The sequence below is a fragment of the Anabrus simplex genome, chromosome 2, assembly GCF_040414725.1.
Source record: "Anabrus simplex isolate iqAnaSimp1 chromosome 2, ASM4041472v1, whole genome shotgun sequence".
In the NCBI taxonomy this organism is placed as follows: domain Eukaryota; kingdom Metazoa; phylum Arthropoda; class Insecta; order Orthoptera; family Tettigoniidae; genus Anabrus; species Anabrus simplex.
Genome location: NC_090266.1, coordinates 650,777,790 through 650,801,011, shown reverse-complemented (window position 1 = coordinate 650,801,011; position 23,222 = coordinate 650,777,790). Strand labels below are relative to the sequence as shown.

The following is a 23,222-nucleotide window of genomic DNA, read 5'->3' as shown; positions in this document are numbered from 1 at the left end:
AAATTCTCTTCAGCCGTTTTCTCGTGATGCGTGTACATACATACATACATACATACATACATACATACATACATACAGACAGAAATTACGGAAAAGTAAAAAATGCATTTTCTTGTTATGGTGGACATGACCGATACAGAAATACCATTCTTTTCAAATTCTGAGCAATGTACAGACAAAACTCTTATTTTATATATACAGATTTTAAATTGTGCCAATATCAGATATATCATCCAGCAGATCAGTATCAGTGATGACATATGTCTTGACAGGATTGATCACTTCAAAGCAGCCTACAGTCGATGATGACACTGTGCTGGAAAGGAATGCTCCAGGACTGTTTGTACCAAGTGCAGAAAATGCTATGTTGGTCTTTTCCATGCTTTGTTCTATTTCATATTGCCTAAAGCACACAATTCTTGAATATTGTCATTGATGCTTTCACGGAATGTACTTATAGACATGATCCTGTATAGGCTTTTAGGCTTATGTTATGTCAAGAAAATAAAGCAAAATTCTTTATGTTTCGCAGAGAACTTTGCTCTGCGTCATCAGAAGAAAATCTCAAGTGTCCACGAGAAAGGTTTCTTAAACAATGACTTTTTGAAATTTAGACGTTAAAATAGAAGTGAAAATGGTATGTTCATTCGTCACCAGATGGCTCCCCAGATGTGGCACAGCGCTAAAGCTCGAAGTGGAAGCTAACCGAACCATCAGAAATCAGTCTAAGAGGGTGTATGACATTGACACAAGCCTGGAATGAAACATCTGGCAATGAGGAACGTACAAAATTTGGAAAACACCGAGACGAAATAACAATAGTGAAGGGACAGGGAAGGGAACTACTTACGTAAATCCTTAATGGCTGGCAACCAGGTATTACTTGATAGCCAGTGTCCCTGTTGAAATTGTTAGGAGTTCTACGTATTTCTACAGCTTGCCGTATAATCCTGGACCTGTGGTATCTAGCGTGGGTGAGAGCTTGAGCATCTTGGAACATGACATCATGACCCGACGATAGAGCATGCTCAGCTATTGCCGATTTGTCTGGCTGGTTGAGACGAATATTACGTTCATGTTCCTTGACACGGATACCAATGGACCAGCATGTTTGGCCGATGTATACCTTACTGCAAGTACAGGGAATTTCGAATACCCCAGGATGTAAAAGTGGGGATAATTTGTCCTTGGTTTTACTCAGACTGTGAGCAATTTTAGTGACAGTGCCAAACACGGTTTTTATATTGTGTTTGCGGAGGACCTTGGCAATTCGATCTGTGGTGTTGTGAATGTAAGGCAAGTAGGCAGTTCCCTTCACTTCTTCCTTCTGTGAGCTTTGCTTGGTCTTTTCTGTGGGATGCAGGGCTCTATGAATCTGCAAATCGCTGTAGCCATTACCCTTGAACGAGACTTTGAGCGTGTCCATCTCCACCTGGATATTTGATGGCTCACAAATTTGTCTCGCCCTCTGGGCGAGTGTCATGAGAATGGCTTGTTTTTGTGCTGGATGGTGGTGAGAATCTGCATGAAGATAGCGAGCGATTTGTGTGGGTAGGTTTATGATAGACGGTATGTCCTAAGGAGCCGTCCGGTTTCTTTCTTACTAGAACATCCAAGAAAGGAAGGCATCCCTCTGACTCAATCTCCATAGTGAATTTAATTGAAGGATACTGCTGATTTAGATGGTTTACAAATAGATGAAATTTCTCAGGACCTTCTGTCCAGACCACGAATGCATCATCAACATACCTCCACCATATCATAGGTTTGACCAGCGCTGAGGCAAAAGCCTCCTCCTCAAAATGCTCCATAAAGAAATTAGCCAGTACGGGTGAAAGTGGACTACCCATAGACACTCCGTCCGTCTGTTCGTAAAAATTCCCACCCCACAAAAAATAGCTGGAAATCATGCAGTGGTAAAATAGCTTAGTAATATCCTCAGGGAACAGGTGTTCAATGAGAGACATGACTGGGTCAATCAGCACTTTAATGAACAAGGACTCCACATCAAAACTCACCAAAAGTGCATTAGGTTGAAGGGTTATGGTTGACAGCTTGTTGACGAAATACCGAGAGTCCCTGACGTTATAATTCAATACATCCTATGTGTGGCTGAAGCAATTTGCTTAGGTATTTAGCCAGAACATACAACTATTGTACTAACAATAGGTCCGAGGGGAACATCTTTTTTATGGATCTTAGGCAGTCCATATAATCTAGGTGGCACTGCACCCCCCAGGGATGAGCCATTTCTGTGAATTAAATTATTTATACGTATATTACAACAATCTTATTACATTTAGTGCATTATTTACGTAGTGTAGTGTAAATTCTTCATAAATTCTTATCTTCAGTCTATTTTAGTGTATTTTGTTCATGTATTATTATCTTCAGTCTATTTTAGTGTATTTTCTTCATAATTTGTCAGTACCAAGACGTTGAATCTATACATACAGAAGAAATGCTGAACAGACTGAAATACTAACGCAACCGCCTAGAGTGATTGTATGTCATGGCACCTGTGGATAAAAGACTGAAAAGTACAAGCTTAATAATATGTAGTTATATTCTACTTTAGACTACAAGTGATTTTGGTGAATTTTCTCTCTGGCCAAGAGATGTTGACAGTTTGAAGATGGAGTGAAGGATTGAGAAGGGGGGTAAATGGATGTGAAGTAAAAAAAAAAAGATGGTATTGGGTTTTTTGGCCTCCTGATGATCTGACTTATTACATCAACTGGCATACAATCGTAAGTATATAAAAGAAAGAAATGTATTGATTGTCATAGGTTATGATTTTCATTTCTTTGTTGACGTATAACTAATATAATAGAGTTTGAGGGATGTTCCACCATTCAACACAATGTAAAATATTTGAAATTTATTAAGCGAAGACCGGTTTTGACTCCCTTGGAGTCATCATCAGTTCTTGTAGATAATTAAATCAATGGAAATCTGATAACAATCATCATGGGGATTGCCCACATACATCTCCATAGATTGACAAAAAATCATGACATAATAATACACACAATGGCGATTGCCCAAATACTTATTAATACGTTGTTCTAAAACATAATGACAAATTATGTACACAATGACATGAAACACTTGGCACTTTAAGCAAGATCTTGGATCTGGGTTAAAGGTATACTGTCGTGTGTTTGTAGAACACCGAACAGACTTGTCAGTCCTGTTACAATCAACTTGAAATCATGTGAACCAGTTGAAATAAAACCTAATGACAAATTACATACATATTGACCAGAAACGCTTGGCATTTTAAGAAAGTTCTTGGTTCTGATTTTAAAATACTGTCGTGTGTATGTGGAGCACAGAACAGACTTGGAGGGAAAATCTAGCATACATCAAGGCGAATTTTGGTTCCTTGTCATCAACTATTACATGTCTTTAAGAGAGAGGCACAGCTCTTGAAATAAAGATCAATTTAGTCAGAAGAGCCACAGTCCAATTAAAATGTGTTCATGGTGATTCTGGTATGTCAACGTCGGACAAACTTAACACATTGGAGACGGCCATATGTGAATGTACTACCTACCAGAAATTGCAGGATTTTGAATGGTTGTTGAAATTTTTTCAATGCTAGGGTAAGCCATGATTATAACAACTTTTGGAATATTTAGAAAGAACTTTCTTCTACACACATCCTAGGTGAAAATGTTGAAGACATGTGAGAAGTAGCCAATGCCAGTGTATGTGCGGTTTGTTATCACCCAGCCAGGTAGATAGGCAGGCAAAGGCTTCAAAAGTCCAGCACAAAAGAATACTGTTAAAATCATGTAGACAATAATATTACAGTAACTTGTTGGTGTTCATACTTGATTTGTTTACAGTACCAGAATATGCTCGTAAATAGTTACAGATACTTCCTGCATCTTCTCATGTTTCTATCTCCACACTCTTATTCTCCTTTCCCTCCTTTCCTGTAACTCCACAATCCTACATACTTTCAGCTTTGCCATCACTGCTCTGGGATGACCAAGAAAAGCTTTGTCAAGCACGGCTGTAACATAACTCCGTATTATGCTATTTATGCTTTCCATTAATACAGAGTCCACCAGAAAAATGTATACACTCCTTATGGAACAAAAACTATTTATTTATTATTATTGTTATTATTTATTTTAAATGTTGATCACACATCTAGTATTAAAGTAGGAGCAGTTTGAATGCACTGAAAAGTGTATGTCCTAGCGTGCTTCAAAGGTCTGTAGCCCATTGACAGAGAATGGTGATGAGAAAGATGATATGAAAAGATATCTTACATAACGAGATCTCTATGTCTCACTTGAAGAACACCAGTGATTGATGGGAGCAGAGAACCAGCTCTGTCCTATGTTACATGTTTGCATATCCTGTGGGGAACAGCCTCTCGTTCAACCTGGCGAGTTAGGCCGAGTGACAAGTATTTATATGATTTTAGAATTAATTCTAGAAATTGCGAGACATAGGGTTGAGGTCAGGGGAGCGGGAGAGTCAGAAGATTGTCCAAGATGGCAGTCAGTAAGTGAAAAACAAGAAGGTAGTGTAATGTGAAGTGCCGGGGGTATACAAGGTAAGTCCGGGATATCACAGCACAAAATTAATGTGTGTAACATTTACAAGTACACTTTTCCACTTGACAGTACCATCAAAGTAAAAGGGTCTCCCTAAGCCCCTAGATGACAGTTCATACCATACTAACCCCTGGTAGATAGACTGCCTTGTCCACTTGAACATATGGATTTTCCAGTACCCAGTAGACACAGTTATGTTGATTCACTGTTCCATTAAGTTTAAACTGGGCCTCATCAACCACATTACCTTTTACAGAAGGTGTATTCAACTTACTTAACATCAGGATTGTCATTATTAAGCGCATGCAGTAATCGTGGGATGTAAACTTTCCACTTAGTGGCTTTCAAAATTTGTACACTTGTACTGCTAATCCCCACTTCCCGTGCACAATGCGTAGCAGACTTGTGAGGAGAAGTAGCAAATCTTTCCAACACAAGAGCTGGCAAAGCAGAACTAGTAGCTGTACGCGTTCTTCCCGATCTTCCTTTGTGGATATCACAAACTGTCCCATTGTTCCATGCGTCTCAAAGTTATTAGTAATACATTTAACTGCTAGGCATGTGGGAGGTTCTGTTTCAATCTCCCTCCTCCACTGACGTTGCACTTCTATGGCATTATCAAACATGATAAACCACTGCAGAAAGCATTTTTGCAGCTTGAACATCAAGCGTGCTCCAGCTATTTCTCCCCCCCTACTATTGTGATGGAAGTACCAACATCTGTTGGGCAAAAGACCATACTACAACATACTTGTATTTCAAAACAACTGACGTCAATATTCCGATACGGTCTGACAAGGAGTGTACAAGTTTTTCTGGCGGACTGTGTATATTGACAATAATGCTTTTAGTTATTCTATCTCCCTCTTCATCCATACCCAATAATCTTCTATTTTTCTATGTTCTCCATATTATGAATTGAGCTCTCTCATACAGCTGATGCGACCTTGAACCAGCATGGATACCTTGGAATTCTAAATGACTACCTGTTGCTCTTTAGCCTCATCTCAGATATCCACACCACAGGAGTGTTGCTATCTTCAAGACGACAATCACCGTGTGCTCCAGGTATGAACTGTGTCTCCATGGCAGAACTCTCTTTTATGATGACTGGCTCCCTAATTTCCCAAATTTGAGTCCAAGTAGAAGATCTGAAAACCATTTGGAATCGGAGGTGAAATATAAAAGCAAGGATCCACATACTCTAATAGAACTTTTGATCCTTATGATGTGCATGTGGCTGCAAATTGATGTTACGAACAAGATGCCATGCGCTGTACAACGCGAGTAAACGTGCTCCGCAATTCACCTGCCGTATCAGCCAGATAATAATTATTTTAATATTCGTGGGTGTGCTAGTGCTTTATTTAAGTGTGAACTGGAATAGCCGTGAAGTAGTATGACGCTGAAGACCATAAATGAACGTCTTTAGAAGTTCGAGAAGCGAATGGCAGAATTCCAAGCACGGTTGGAGGAAGCCATGGCTGCTGGCGCGACCAGTGCTGCCAACCCAGGCGACACACTAACCGGCCTCGCTTCAGAGTTCCAGGACTTTCGGGAAATAATTTCAGAGGAATTAGGTGAAATGAAGAAGGAGGTAAGCCATCTACAGGAACGTCTCGACCAACAGGACATCCTGATTGACGAGGCAGAGCAATATAGCAGAAGGAACTGCCTACTCCTTCATGGTGTCTGTGAGACCCGCAACGAGGACATGTACGCTGTGGCGCTGGGTACGTTAAAAAAACAGTCTGAACATTGAATTGTCTATAGACAGTATAGATCGATGTCATAGACTGGGCCGTATGAAGAGGACAGCAGCTGAGGTGGTGTCGGCAGGTAATAGGCCGATCATCATTAAATTCCTCAGGTACCATGAAAGAGACCGCACCTGGCGTGCCAAGCGTGCTCTTAAAGGTACCAAATTATTAATAACCGAATCTCTGACGTCCACACGGAAAGAAGTACTGCGTAAAGCTCGGGACTTCTGGGGTATGCAGCGAGTTTCGACGCAGGACGGCCGCATTATCATTCATTTGGAAGACGGGAAAAAGCTCCACATTAGCTCACCTACTGAACTGAACTTACATATTGCGCCCCGGTGGGGGTGTGATAGGCGTCATTCAAATGTAATTAAGTATGGAGGAATATATATTTCATTTTCAGAAGCAAGAAAATCATACTTTATGTATTGTAAGTACGAGCCAGGCAGAAAGTGTTGTGAAACCAACCACAGACCGATGTCTCCACTAAGATTAAGAAACACAATGGTCAGCAGAATTAGTTTTCTCAGGAATGGTGATGAAGGGAAAAGAGAGAGGCGAGAGTTGTTGACAAGTTAGTGGAAAGAATCATCGCCGCGAGCGAAATTTGCAGCGGCAACCCCGCAAAAGCCGTGTGCAAAATTCCTAGAAAAGATGTCAAGGGAGCTCCAAGTTACTAGCAGGAGCTGAGCGCACGGTTGGCACTTGAAGAAAAAAATATGAAACTTCTCTGTCCCGCGATAGCTTGGACCAATCGTAAAATTCGCAGGCCAGGAAGCAGGCACGTGAAATTTAGAAGCCTAACCATATAATAAAAGTTATTAAAGTTATTAACTGAGAGAGATTGATTGGCGTAATTCTGAGAATTCATGGATGCTATCCGTTGATTGGCTGCAGGCAAGAGACGCTACAATATGGCGCGAAATCCCAGGCCGGGATACAAGAGCTAAATTCACAATTATATCAATTACCAGCGAATGATATTAGTTGAGAATTGGCATGGAGCCTTTGAGAACATAATTACATCATTGGATCCCATATTTAAGCCACTGGCAGAGCCGCAAATAGTCGTATGAGGACATCGGAGCTGCGCGTCATAAGATGACCTCTCGTGAACTCGGAGGAGAGGGGAGACGAATATAAATATAGGGTCGTGGAGACTGACTTACTGACTTCTGATAATGTGTTCGAGCTGTTACCACGCCAGGGGTGCGTAACTTAATTGTGAATATTGTCCGTGCTGTTACTACGCCAGAGAGCATGTGTGTATTTACTCGTGGAGTAGTGTTCGAAGTGTTAGAATGTTACGTAGCACAGTGATTCGTGACGTGTAGTAGTTCATATTACAGTCTTGAACAGTCTACTAGCAAGAAGAGTTACAATATTTACCGAACTCATTAAATTAAAACCTACGGATAGGAGCGTGAGATTCTACAAAAAGAAATTAGGAAGTACGTGACGTAAGAATGATCACGGGTGTTCGACGTATTTCACCCAGTAAACGGTCAATCATCAACTGATACCTGGTCAGCTGCGTGAACGCGTGACGGGAAATCGAGTGCGCGCCCGGGCCGTTGTAAAGGGGGTCCTGAGGTATCCCATGTTCCTAGTGTCTGAGAAAGGAATGAAGACTGTATATTTACATTAAGTGGGCTAGATAAAAGGCCAGAAATGTAAATTTTCAGTTCAATATTAGTGTGTGTAAAATTCTTAAAATGTTAAAATTTTAAAACTAGAAATTTAATATGTGTAAATCTGAAATGTGCATTGGATTACTTCTTCACGCTGGCATGAATACCAGAAAGATGCAATGCTAAACATGGGTGAGGGCTATGCTCCTCGTCCGGTTTAGCATACTACAGGCTGAGCCGAGTACCCATTAATATATATTTGTAGATTGCTATCGTTAGTGGGAGGAAATCATATTCTTTTATTATGGTAACCTGATTGTGAAACAAACCGTTTCTGGCTCGTATAAATTCAGAGAGAGATAGACAGACAAAGGGACAAATTAATATGTACATAATTAGATCAAGCACTCATAATAATTTTGATTATTTAATAGAGTAGAGTAGGGTGGATTTGTTTATTCAAGTGCTTGAATTGTTTGAAATTATATGGAGCATGTTTCACGTAAAGATAAGATCAATATTCATTCTAGAAGTGCTCAACTGTGGTTTTCAGTTATCGGAAACTTTACAGATATTAAGGCATGTTGTAAGATTTTCCGGAAGTAGAGGGTTGCCAAGTGACTTTAATGGTTGTGGGACGGAATGAAGTCCATAGAATTGTCTGTAAATATCGATGATTATTTGTGCCGCGAAGTTTCGCCAGTGGACAGAAATAATAATAATCAGTAGAAGTATCGGGGTAATCAATTAATATGGGTAATGTGTAAATGCGTGTTTAATAATAATGCTTTGCAAATAAAGGCACGGGTCTAATTTGATAGAACGATTGCAAATTAAAGTAATTAAAATATGGAGATAACGTGTGGCGTGAATAGTTTAATTTGGGCATTAAATCTGATTTTAACACTAATGGTTGATTTAACGCTTTTTTTCGGACTCCATAATAATCATAAATAATTTTGTAGAAACGACAGAGGCACTTGTATAAGATGATCACGCTATGTTGGAAGCCCAGAGTGATTTGAGCCAAAAGTTGAGGTCGGAAGTCATGTGGGACAGAAATCCGGCACGAGATGAAAGTGAATTGTACTGATGTTGATGAAGAAATAGATGGATCTTAAGGCTGACATTGAGGTCGTATGCCGAGACCGGTGTTATGAGTGGCAGACTAGAGTCCATGCACCGAGGGTTAATTAATTAAATGTTTTGAAGAGTCCCAGTGGAATAAATGGGCTTCAAAATGAAAAGGAAGGAATAATTTAGCACTTGCAGAGATCGGAGGTATTTGCCCAACTGCGAGGTGTTATGGGATTTGAGATTTGTCTTAGGAGGACATGGTCTCCATGAATTAACAACAGTACGAAAATAAGGTTGCGGGTTCGAATACCGTTATTATGGCCCGACTGATGTGAATTCGGATCTTGCTGATTCCTATGGGGAGATAACATATGTGACTAAGTTCTAAAGATGGGAAATTAAAATATAAATTTTTGAAATAATAATAATAATAATAATAATAATAATAATAATAATAATAATAATAATATTCCAAGTAAATCATCTCCTAATTGATTAAGTGCCAAACTAGACCGGAATTGTAAAAGGGGTTATGCTTTAAACCTAATAATAGTGGACTGCCGTGTAACAAGCGAAATTAATTTTTATTATTATTATTTGAAGGGGCAGAAGAAGAATTTATTTTTATATTTCTGAACATAATAACGATGGTGGGAGTTGAAATGACAATATTGAAATTTTCAAACTACTATAAAAATAATAATAATAATAATAATAATAATAATAATAATAATAATAATATTTGAAGAATCAGAAGAAGGAGAACCTACTTTTCTATTTCAGATGATAATAATAAGAGTGAGAAGTTGAAATATTAGAGCGAGGATGATTACGGGTTAGGATAATCATGATCTCCACTATTAATAATAATGTTAATAATAATAATAACAATAACAATAATAATAAATTTTTTATTTTTTTATTTTTTATTATTTCAGATGATGATGATGATGAATGATACTAGGGAAGTCAGCTGGCAAAATAATGTAATAATGTCAAGTTGTAAATAATAAGTTAATATTTGTAATATGAAGGCAAATCCCTACATCTGGACCATTAGGTTAGAGTCGCTTTGTTGTTTCCTTCAGTTAATGATTAGCATATCTTGGTTAGGAACCCGGAGAGAGTTTATAGTGTCCTGGGTTGGTCTCATCTCAATAAAAGTGGAGGCGATGACATGGGTCATGTGATCGCGCCCACTTGGCCAACAGGTAATTGGTCCATGACCATAAATGGTCATTGTGTTAACGAGGGTAAATCTGATACCTTCAGATATCAACGGTTCCACCACCCAAATGGATGGGTGGTCAAAAGTGTCAAATATTGTGTAAAAAAAATGTCAGGAATAATTTGCTAATACCGGCAAATTAAGGATCAAAGATTTTGGTTGTGAGAAAAAAAAAAAAATTTGTTTTACTTAAATAAAATGCTCATTTAGCATTTGCAAGGAAACAGTTCCAGGTTCTTGTTCTTGTAGAATAGTAAACCCCCGGTGACCGTTTAAATATCCGTCCCCATTCCTAGGACGGAACCTTCATAATTTCCCTTTGATCTGATTTTTAATATATTTTGTTTGTTTTATAATGAGCCTTAAAGTAAATGATTAGAGTGTCCCGTTCAACCCTGTAGTACTGATTGGATGGCGCCCATACATTTTGTTTGAGAAGATTCCTCTAAGTCCTCCCCAGGTTTTCACTTTCTCCGTCCCTCCAACCCTCGACCTATCTTCTTCCTAATTTCAGTAACCGACCCTTGCCAGTTACCGTTGTCATTGTTGTTACATTGTTACTGTTAATATTGTTAATTTATTGTTGTTACTTAACATGTTGAGTGCCAAGCGACCCCATATGGGTACGTGAGAGTAGTCAAGTTTTTGAACTTCACGTCCCCATATGGGGTCGTAGGTTCGTTCTAAATCGAGAACTGTGCGAACCCATTTGGGTCCGCAGTAAGTATGTGATTCGAAGCTGTATAAGTTCTCTTCCTGCCATCTGCTGGTCGTCTATTTAAGTACGTGTATAGTCCACCTTCCATTCTTCAATTCCTGTTTTGGCGCGACCCCATATGGGTACGTCAAGAGTGCTATGTAGGGTGAAAAAGTCATTGTCTATCTCGCGCACGGATTGTTTATGTAATTGTGCAGTGCTGCGAGTTTCCTTTTCTTTTTTTAAGTCGTTACTAGCAAATCGAGCAGTAAAATACTTAGTACAAATAGTCTGGACGATATATCGATCAAGTCAGACAATGATGCAAACGTAGTATATAGTTACATTAATTTTGAACTCAGTACAGAGCAAATAGCGATCTCGCATGTTCATCCATATTGATAAATTACAGTCTTCAGCATACACATCGCCGCTGTATTCCGGGTTTCCAAGCCAGCTGTTGCAACAATTATAACTGTCTTCAACGATATAGTCACTGGTTTCCCATGTTGCACGATCATCGCTGCTGGGTTCTCTCACTCAAATTAAATGTTATACAAATAAAATGATATACTTATTCAGTATTCCGTAACTACTAATTCTTCTTATAATAATATTCTGTTACATCCTAATTAACCGAATTTACATGATTTTCACTACTTTATATAACAACATTTTATATGAAAATTTCCTAACCTAAAATCGGAAGATGGCCATTTACAAACATTTCCTGACCTAAAATAGGGGATCCTACATTTTTACGGCCCCAGAATGAACAAGCTAACACATCTCTCATAATCAACAGCGTATAACGCGTCCCTGCAAAGGAAAAGGTAACTATGACCGAGCGTCGGGACAGTAACTACTGTATAAATACGACCCCATATGGGGTCGCAATATTTTACCTAATATACATAATAAGTTGACGTAATATATCATAAATACATCCTCATTTCAGCGATCATTTGCTTGGTTAAGCCTGTGAACGTTTTGGCACCAGGGAGCAACTCGATGTTATTAGCTCACGGCACTAGACGGCAGTCCTATGAAATTCGGTCTGCCACTCAACGTGTTAATATTGTTGTTTATACCTTTGTTATCTTTTATACGTATTTAAAATTATTATTACCAGTGTAAAATGGCCCTCCATAGGCTGTAATAAATAAATAAATAAATAAATAAATAAATAAATAAATAAATAAATAAATAAATAAATAAATAAATAAATATCTCTATATTAAATTTTATTGTTTATTAGTTGCGATAGATTCGGACCGTAAATGCTGGTTGGGACTCAGGCTTTGAGCGGGTACAATATGAGGCGGTTAGGTGGATTATCGGAGTGATATGACCATTGTGATGTGCCCACTACATGTTTTGTTATTATTATTATTATTATTATTATTATTATTATTATTATTATTATTATTATTATTATTAGATTTACGTGTGTGACTGTGTGTGTGTATGTGGTTCCTTAACCAGTCAGCAGTCCATTTCTTCAGGAAATCCAGGTAAGATTATTTTTGGCTCAGTTAAAGTATGCCTGTTAGTCAGGTAGCTATGGTATTTCCTCATGACAATGACCTCTCTAAGAATAGCACACCCCTCACTCCTTCACAGAACATAGATGCCGGTAACCTTTTGAAACAAGAACTTTCACTATATCCTCATACTCTCCAGTGTTGTCACTTGAACAGCCTAAGTTTGCCCGCACACACAGACGAAATTCGGGCTATATTTCACAAAAATAGCGTCCATTTGATAGGTATTAGTGAAAGCTGGTTATCGCCATCAATTCCAAACAACATGGTTTGCCTTGACGGCTATAACCTCTACCGCCATGATCGTACAAATAAGAGGGGTGGAGGTATTGTTCTCTACTGCAGAGATGACTTGAAGAGCCGTGTCATTTGTACTTCATTGACCGGTGAATTGCCGAGGACGGAGTTTATGTTCATTGAAGTAGTTGCTGGTGGACAGAAAATACTTATTGGAGTGGTTTACAGACCACCTAAAGTATCTTACTTGACCGAGTTTGAAACACACCTACTTAACTTGGTACCAGCCTATCAACATATCGTTATATTAGGCGACTTCAATATAAATCTACTTACAAAGAAATACGATACTAAGGAACTAGAAGACTTGTTTTCCTCATGTGACTTGACTATCCTTCCCTCTGACCCTACCTTTTTTTTTTTTTCTTCTATTTGCTTTACGTCGCACTGACACAGATACAGTGGTGGTCAAAATAATAGAGCCACCTGGCAAAGGTTTGGAAGAAAGTGCAAATTTATCACTAGACATGTTTGTACTATGATGGAAACAAAATTTTACGTTGTACAGGAACCATTACAACAGAGTCACATTGTACCATAGTCAGTTATATAGATAACACAACTCAAACTAATCAATAATATTAAAAAGAATACCAGACCACAGGGTCAAAAAAATAGAGCCAATTGACACAAATATTTTGTACTTGATCTCAGTCTTATGAAATTTACAGGAACAGTCATTTTTGCATAGGAGTGCATTAGTACTTCGTGGGATAACACTTATTTTTGAAGATTTCCCTGCACCTCTTACCCATAGAGTCGACTAAATGCCTGCATTCGTCGCTGCTGATAATATACCAGGCTCTCTGGATTTCTTCCCAAAATTTATCTAAAGATGTAGCTTTTGAGTGGTCAATTCTCTTGTCTACGATCTCCCATAAGATCTCAATGGGTGATGCGTCAGGGGATTGAGGTGGCCACTCTAATACTTCGATATGGTGATCTTGAAAAAACTGCCTTATGATCCTTGCAGTATGGTTTGGATCGTTATCGTGCTGAAATTTCCATTTCAGCAGCATTTCCTCTTCAGCATAAGGCAGCATCACATTTGCCAAGATGTCTTTGTACATTTGTGCGTTCATTATGCCGTTGATACGGTGTATTGGACCAACGCCGTACCATGAAAAACATCCCCATACCGTAACACTTCCGCCACCGTATTTCACAGTTTTTAAAGTGAACTTGGGATTAAATTCCTGGTTTGGTGGGCGGCGCACATAGACTTTTCCATCTGAGGCAAACCTATTATACTTGGATTCATCGGACCAAAGGATGTTCTTCCACCAAATATTAGGTTTTTGTTCATTTCTCCGGGCGAAGGCCAACCTTTTCCGAACATTAGCTTTTGAAACATGTGGCTCCTGTCTCGCAATGCGCCAATTCAATTTTGTGGATCTCAGTCGTCTTTGAATCGTTGAGTTTGATGGTTGAACATCATTTTTGTCGCTAAACAAAATGGCTTCCAGTCGTGGTGTTGACAAAAATGGGTTTTTCTTTACTTCCCTAGTGATGAGTCTGTCTACGGGAGGAGTAGTTACACGATGCTGCCCCCTGTTCTCCACCGGTGGCTTTGTTTGTTTTGCCAGTGTAATGGCGTTCTGGACTTGTATTCGCGAAACGTGTAAATCTTTGGATATTTGATTCATGGACATCCCACTTTTGAACATCCGGAACATTACTATATGCTCATCATCACTTGTATGCTTTGCTCTGCCCATCTAGAAGAATGTAAACAAAACCAAACGTTAATTTACATACAAAATAATATTGAGTGGAGGTTTGTTGACAAATAATATCGCTAGCCCCCAAAACAACTGCAAAAAATCAATTTGAACGGGACTTCTGTAAATCGGCTCTATTATTTTGACCCATAAGATTCTTACCTTTATGCCTCTTTTCGCACGTTTAGCTCAAACGCTTCCTTTCGCACGACTACAGATAGCAGCGACGTCTTCCCTGATGTTGTCTAAAACGGACTGACAACACGGCACTGGTGGAGATTTTGTGAGCTAATATATATCCTAGTTTTTAATCCCGTCAATAGAGGTGGCTCTATTATTTTGACCGCCACTGTATGTCTTACGGCGACAATGGGATAGGAAAGGCCTAGGAATTGGAAGGAAGCGGCCGTGGCCTTAATTAAGGTACAGCCCCGGCATTTGCCTGGTGTGAAAATGGGAAACCACGGAAAACCATCTTCAGGGCTGCCGACAGTGGGGTTCGAACCCACTATCTCCCGATTACTGGATACTGGCCGCACTTAAGCGACTGCAGCTATCGAGCTCGGTACTGACCCTACTAACCATGTACGTACTGCCAACAACATTTCCCACACCTTAATATATCTCAAAGTAACAAACAACCCTCAGAAAGTGGTAAACCAGGGTAAATATCAGTACCGGCCATGTCCACCCACGATCTTATATTTCTTGCGTACTCACTTCACGTTCCAAAATATAAACCTAGGTATATAATGTGCAGAAATATGAAAGATACTGACATCTATGAATTAAGACACGATGCCTACAATCTTCCGTGGAATAGCATTTTAAATCTAACAGACATTGATGAAAAAAGAAATACATTTAATTCGTTAATACACAATCTATACAACAAACATGCACCGAAAAGACAGATCAGAATATCCCGCAAACCTAATCCATGGCTAACCTCTGCAGTTAAAATTATGATGTCTCAACGTGATGCTCTTTACCGACATTAAAACGTACTCAGGACCCAAATGACTATGAACAGTATAGAATAATTAGGAATAAAACTAAACAAATCATCCGTAATCTTAAATTTAAATATCTTCGCGAATCAGTAAGTAACCTAAATACAGCTAGTACCTGGAGGCATCTCCGAGCCATGGGCATAGGAAAAACACATGAACAGCTTCAGGTACCCGACATTCTACTCGACGATTTAAATGAGTATTTCACGGAAGAGAGAGCTCAGTCTAATCCGCTTAACAGACCACACGTAAATAACGTCCCAGCACTTGTCCTACAAAATCACCCCTGCTTTGCCTTTCGTATCGTCAGCACTAATGAAGTTAAGAAAGTCTTGTATTCTATTAAATCCAAAGCAAGCGGTGTCGATGAAATTCCTATTACTTTCGTACATAATATTATTGGTGCTATTCTACCCATTCTCACCCACATTTTTAATTACTGTCTCAAAAACGGCACATTACCGACAATTTGGAAGTACGCCAATGTAATTCCACTTCCTAAAAACCCAGGTTCGAAACTCCTATCTGATTACCGTCCCATTTCGATTCTCCCTGCTCTCTCCAATGCATTAGAACGGTTGGTACATGCGTAAATACTGGAATACCTTCAGGCTCACTCTCTTCTTGACCCGCTGCAATCTGGCTTCAAGAAGGGTCATAGCACAGCCACTGCCTTACTCAAAGTGACTGAGGACATCAGACAAGCAATGAACGAAATACAAGTGACAATACTCACACTCCTTGACTTCAGCAGTGCTTTTGACACGATAAACATCCAGACATTCCCGATGAAGCTCAAATCGTTTTTCGGTAACGTTGCTTTAAAATTTTTCACCGCATATCTTACAGATCATATGCAACATGTTACAGTACAAGATACTGCTTCTCAGTGGCGACTCCAGAAGGCAGGAACCCCCCAAGGTTCTGTCCTTGGTCCCCTTTTGTTTGTCCTCTATATAAATGACATCTCCTCTAAAATAAAGTACAATAGATATCACCTCTTTGCCGATGACCTCCAAATTTACTGCCACGTTAATATAAATGATATATCGAATGCAATAAGAGATATTAACTCTGACTTCCAACAACTCAGTGTGTACGACCTCAACCCCCCAAAAACTCAAACAATCATTATTGGCTCTAATAATAATAATAACAACAATAATAATAATAATAATAATAATAATAATAATAATAATAATAATAATAATAATAATGTTATTTTCTTTACGTCCCACTAACTACTCTTTTACGGTTTTCAGAGACGCCGAGGTGCCGGAATTTAGTCCCGCAGGAGTTCTTTTACATGCCAGTAAATCTACCGACAAGAGACTGACGTATTTGAGCACCTTCAAATACCACCGGACTGAGCCAGGATCGAACCTGCCAAGTTGGCGCCAGAAGGCCAGCGCCTTAACCGTCTGAGCCACTCAGCCCGGCTGATTATCGGCTCTCAGAAATTATTAAACATCATGCATGAAAAGTAGGCTATTCCTCCGGTGACATTAAATGCCACCGTAATCCCGTTCAGTAAGGAAGTGAAGAACCTAGGTATGACCCTGACTGAAACTCTTGACTGGTCTGCACACGTAAGAAATACATGTAGAAAGATGTACACGACGCTACACCCTCTGAAACGACATAAGGATATTTTGCCACAAGACGTAAAGATAAAACTACTCCAAACTTTGATACTACCAATACTTGACTGCTGCGACATTGTCCTCATTGATGCGGCCCGTGAACAAACTATGAAACTTCAACGAGCATTGAACTCTGGTCTTCGATTTGTTTTTAACTTGAGTTAAGATGCTCACATAACCCCCAGCTACACATTTCTTTCCTGGCTGAAACCCAAGAGGCGACGGAAACTCCACGTACTTACACTGATATATCGAACTCAGAAGGAAAATCTACCCGAATACATCTCTTCAAAATTCCATTTATTATCCTCATTCCATAATTGTAACACTAGATCTGGCACTTCCCTCGCTATTCCCGTCAACCACTCTTCAATATATAACAGATCCTTCGTTGTGGCTGGGTCAAGACTTTGGAATTCACTCCCAGCTGCTGTCAGGAACTCAAACTCAATGTCAAAATTTAAGTCAGCATGTAGAGATTACCTGTTGAATACCGATGATTGTTTCGTGATGACGTATGATAGGTTGTGTGATTGTGGTTATTATTATTATTATTATTATTATTATTATTATTATTATTATTATTATTATTATTATTATTATTATAGGGTAATGTACATAATATTTAGCTTCTTACTCATGTAGGATAGATTTTTTTGGCCATACTTATATTTACTTTATTACTTATTGTGTTCTCTTTATGAATTGCTTATTTTTTCAGTTTGTATATTACTTTTTCATTATGACTTTGTCTCTTTCTCTTTACGCTCTGAGTTTTATTCTATTTTATTTGTTGAACTCTGCTTGCTTGCTTTCTTTCTTTCTTTCTTTCTTTCTTTCTTTCTTTCTTTCTTTATTACATGTTGTCCAAATCTGTAATTTTTAGCTTATCTTTGATTTTATGATAGAATAGCACATTTCTTTTATATATGTATTATCTGTACATAAATTATATGGTTAAGTGTACGAGAGGGCCACGAGCCCTAACTTCGCCACTGCTAAAGTAGGTAGGTAGGTAGGTAGGTGGGTAGGTGGGTAGGTCAGTCAGTCAATAAATAAATAAATAAATAAATAAATAAATATGGCATGTAAAAAATCTTGTGGAGTCCTTATCTCACACGATTCATTTGGTTGTCCAAATCAGAAGTGGTGTCACATGTATTAAATAATATCTGTCAGGAATATTTTCTGCAGGGAGCTTATTTTGATTTATAATAATTAATCTGTACTTGCAGAAGTTTATATTCCATTTTTATCTCTATTCAACATTATATGTGTACATTCTTGAAAATAAAACCACACACATCACAATGAAAAGAATACTCAGATAAACAATCATAAATAACACCAATATCAAAAATGCTTGTGATACGAGCATCTAGTGACAGGTTCACTCAGGAATTAATTTTTATTTTTTTTACAACTGGCTTTACGTCGCACTGACACAGATGAGTCATATGGCGATGATGGGACAGGAAAGGGCTAGGAGTGGGAAGGAAGCGGCCGTGTCCTTAATTAAGGTTAGGACCAATGATCTTAGATGTTAGGCCCCTTTAAACAAAAAACATCATCATCAGTTAAGGTTCAGCCCCAGCATTTGCCTGGTGTGAAAATGGGAAACCACCGAAAATCATCTTCCGGGTTTCAGACAGTGGGGTTCAAACCCACTACCTCTCGAATGAAAACTCACACCTGTGTGCCCTTAACCACACGGCCAATCAACATTAAAAACTTCATATCTGGTCCATACTGAAAGGACATAACATACAATAGAGGGAAATTTGATTGATCCACCTTGCCAACTTGCTCGGTCAGGTATTTACCATAAACGTGTTTTGGCCAGGAGATAATAAGAACAGTTTGGCCACTGGAATGCTGATGCTCAGTACACAGCTAGAAATTCTAATCCAAGTATCTATGTAGAGGCAGCATGAGTACGAGTGTTTGTAGACTCTTTGTTCAAGTGGAACATGTTACCCTCACCACAGTGTGATTGCAGTGCTGATAGACAGAAGGTGAAGCATTGTACCATACAGTTAACACTTAATACTCAGGTATTGAACTATTATTGTACTCTTCCTTTTTTAATGGTGACTGGTGAAAGTACATAATTTTACAAGGAGGTGTAATAATGAAGTGACTTTGTAGCTAGATCACACTAAGGCAGCCCTGGATGGATGGTCAAATTCTGGTCATTGGAAGAGGAATTTTAGATTTGGAAGTAACATCCCAGTGTTTCAGATTACACATAAAATTGGATATCTCATAGCTTATGAGTTAAAGTTAATATAATCTACATACTCAAACCTGTTTATACTTAATAACAAATGCATCATTGACAAATTGAATCTTTTACTGAAGTTATTTTCTCAAAACCCTCAATTCTATGAACTATTAAACAAGATCACATTCTTACTTGAAATGACTGTATAAAAATAAATACTTTTCATTGGCACAGTTGAGGTTTTTATATTGTTAAAACGGATGATCTCTGCTCACAATGAAAGGACACTGTTCAGAGAAATAGATGACACAAATCAAGCCTAGCCCAAATGGAACATCTGAAAAACTTACATTGACACAAATTTTGGGTGCCATAGTTAACTTATGAACCCATTTATGTTAACCTACACACTGAGTGGTCCAAACGTCATGGGAGGACACTGAATCTGATGTTGATAACGAGTTGCTCCTACGCGAACCCTCAGTGGTAGCAATACATCGAGGCATTGACTCTACAAGGAGTTGGAATCGTTCTGGTGGGATCTCAATCCCCACATCTTGCAATGCAACCCACAATTGTTCTTGTGTAGTTGGTGCGGTGCTCATGGAGCGTACACCAGCATCGACAGCATCCCATAAATGCTCGATTGGATTAAGATTGGGGGATGTGGAGGGCTAAGCTATGGTCGTAACTTCGCTGGAGTGCTTCTCCAACCACCTGCACGCCACCACACAGTGGTGACATGGCGCACTGTCCTGTTGAAACATGGCATCTCCATCAGGGTACTCGAAGGTCAGAAAGAGATGCAAATGGTCTGAAAGAATGCCCACATAATGTGCACCTGTCAGCACTCCCTGCAGCCGGACAATCGGGCCTAAATGTGACCCATAACAACACTGTGGTCTTCCCATGTGGCAGTTTATGCAGGTGGTAACATTCTCTCTTTGCGATTTTAAAGATCCACCCTCGACACTGCTGACCTTCGAAACCCAAAATCATGTGTAATCCCCGCAATGCTATGACTGATTACACACAATTTGCACCGATGATCATCCCACATTCGAAAGTCTGTTAACTCGCGATATGTTGCCACCTTCATGACACTGGTGTCTGTGACAGACTGCTCAGCTATGCCGCAATGCTCAGGAGTCATACATGGCACATTTTTTAATGGGACACCCCTTCCCATGAATTTTGGCCACTCGGTGTATATTTCATTTGTTTTTCAATGCAACACCATATAAGGACATCCTACCTGCATATTTCTTGATGCATCAGTACAAAATTCCACCTTCTGTAGAGAGAGGTGTTATACAAAGCTGTTAAGCTGTTATTATGATAACAATTTAAATTTCTCATCTTCTTCCGCACAATATTATAAGATCCTTAATATAAAATGAAACTAACCTGAACACCAGCAAAAGCAGCTTGCAATGAATCTATCCATGGTGTGTGAATTGCACCACTTAGCATATCAACATTGACATAAAGTGGATGATCACCTGAACCTTTGTTGCAATGGTCTCTCCTAAAAGGAAATTAAGTAAAAAAAATTACAATAAGGTACAGAAAACAATTATCTGAAACTATACATCAATTATCCAATAACTTTCATAATCTCAGTATTTATGTGATTCTCTACATTTAATCTACACAACATGAGGTGGCCCATTCCAAAACTCGTCTTATCCACCGTAAGTGACTTTTCAAGAAAAGCCAAGTACGTGTAATTTTTGTAATATAAGTCTGACTTATTTAATTGTATTACCAAGATCAGAGGATCGTTTAAATGTGGAAATATAAATGGTGGAAAGTCAATAAATTCAACTTGTATTTTGGTTGCAAGAAACATATTTCAATGTTAAGCCCATATTGTCACTTGTATAAGCATTATAATGCTTGTTGTGAAAAAGTTCCACCTTTGCTATACAAAAGTTATTTTATTCATTTCAAAATAACATATACTGGTACTTAATAAAATAGGATATGTTTCATCCATTTTGAGACATCATCAGCCATTAGTAAAAAACAGAGTAAATGGAACAAGAATAATTCAAAACACTTGATGACTAATGGGTGATTCACTAGCAAATAAGATAATGGTGATTAAATTAAAATACTGTAACGAGTTGTCGGGGTAGTAGGATCAATTAACACTAGACTGGTAGCTTCAATACTAAGATTTATTACCTACGCACTAAACTACACAAGACTGCACACAACTTTTGCTCATAACACACACTTACGCGGTTTGCGTGCTCTGTCCCCCTTCGTTTCTCACTTGTTCACACACTACACAGTTTTACACTCACACACAAGGTCCCGCGTTGCACGGCTACACGTTCTCTCCTTTGCCGACAGTCCGCACTGTAGCACACTAGTCTGATAATCACGGCAGTTCACATACTTCACTACACTGGCAGTCGCTCACGACTGAACCACACCAACTTCTAACTCAGTCTAACTCTCACTAACTCCAGGCTGGTCGTTCCTCTCTTATATATCTGCGCTGACCCTTCGAGAATACACCCCAGCATCAGTGGGTAGGGTCTGACACATCCCACTCTGATGAGTCTAGTGTCAGACCTAAGACGAAACGCTGGTTAATAGAGCAAACGCCGGAAAAGCCTTACATCTGATCTGTCACCCATTATCTGCCAATTATTTTAAATTAACCTTGTTCCAATTAATTCATCTCTACTAATGGCTGATGATGTCCCAAAGAGGACGAAACATGTCCTTATTAAGTATACGTTATTTTAAAAAGAATAAATAACTTTTCTATTGTAAAAGTGGAACTTCTTCACTAAAAGCATTATAAGTTTTGTATTCTGGATAAAAAGAGTTTTAGACAATCCAGTGAGAAAGTCACATATTTTACCTAGCACAACTTATTTAAAAAAGGCAACAGAAAAAATTGTGAATACAATGTTACAATAAAACACACTAGTACACTATTCTCTTATGAGTATAATGATATTCACTAACAAATTAAACACTACAGTGTGATTTATCACACTTACTACTGATCCCTTGTTCTCTGCAAATAACCTCAGCCTTTGTGAGTGAGGTTAACTTGGAAAAGTAACCACGGGAACCTGACCCCTACAGAGTGCATCCCCAGGTGGTGGATAGGGGGCCCCTACAGTATGTAGGGCTGATTGAAATACCCAATACAACCTGCGGACCAACAGGTAGCCTAATTCCAGCGGGCTTTAAAATACTGGGACACCCTCTCTCCAGGGGTCATAAATATGGAGGGCCCCTGCCTTGGGTTATGGATGAAGTCCTCAACGGCATCTACGATGGAGAAGATTAACTTCGGTATGGTGGAGATGGCTGAAGGGGCAAGCCCATAGCGCCTGTACTACAGAGGAGTGGCTACGAAAGGCGTCTGTCTCCAGGTTAGGGGTGGCCTTAAGTTTGAATCTGGTAGTAGGTATAAAATGCCTTTGGGTGAGGCGAGCTCATCGTAACAACAGCCTATATGGATAAAGCAGATATGGTGCCTCGGAAGAGGTTAGGGCGTCCCCTGCTAAAAGCGACACGCAGCTCTTTGGGTGCTGGGCGAACAGTGAGAAGTGGGCAACCAGCACCAAACTACATCAAGATTACGACAGAAAATGTCCTGACACTGACAGGAAAGACAGAACCGGTTGACTTAATGAAAGAAAAAGATATAGCCATACTTGGACTGTGTGAGACCAAGAAGAGGGGTACAGGAGACATTCCTCTGAGAGAAAGATACAGGCTGTATTACAGCGGAGGACCTAAAGCAAAAAATAGAGTGGCTATCACACTTAGAAA

At 39.1% G+C, this 23,222-nt stretch overlaps 1 protein-coding gene across 1 annotated transcript in view; it reads right to left on the bottom strand.

Moving 5' to 3' along the window:
- Nucleotides 1-23,222, bottom strand: part of LOC136864312 (ER degradation-enhancing alpha-mannosidase-like protein 1) — a 305,977-nt gene that overhangs the window by 133,480 nt on the left and 149,275 nt on the right. Inside the window, exon 6 of the mRNA XM_067141129.2 lies at nucleotides 20,823-20,943. Coding sequence (XP_066997230.2) covers nucleotides 20,823-20,943 — 121 coding nt within the window. The remainder of the gene's footprint in view (nucleotides 1-20,822; nucleotides 20,944-23,222) is intronic.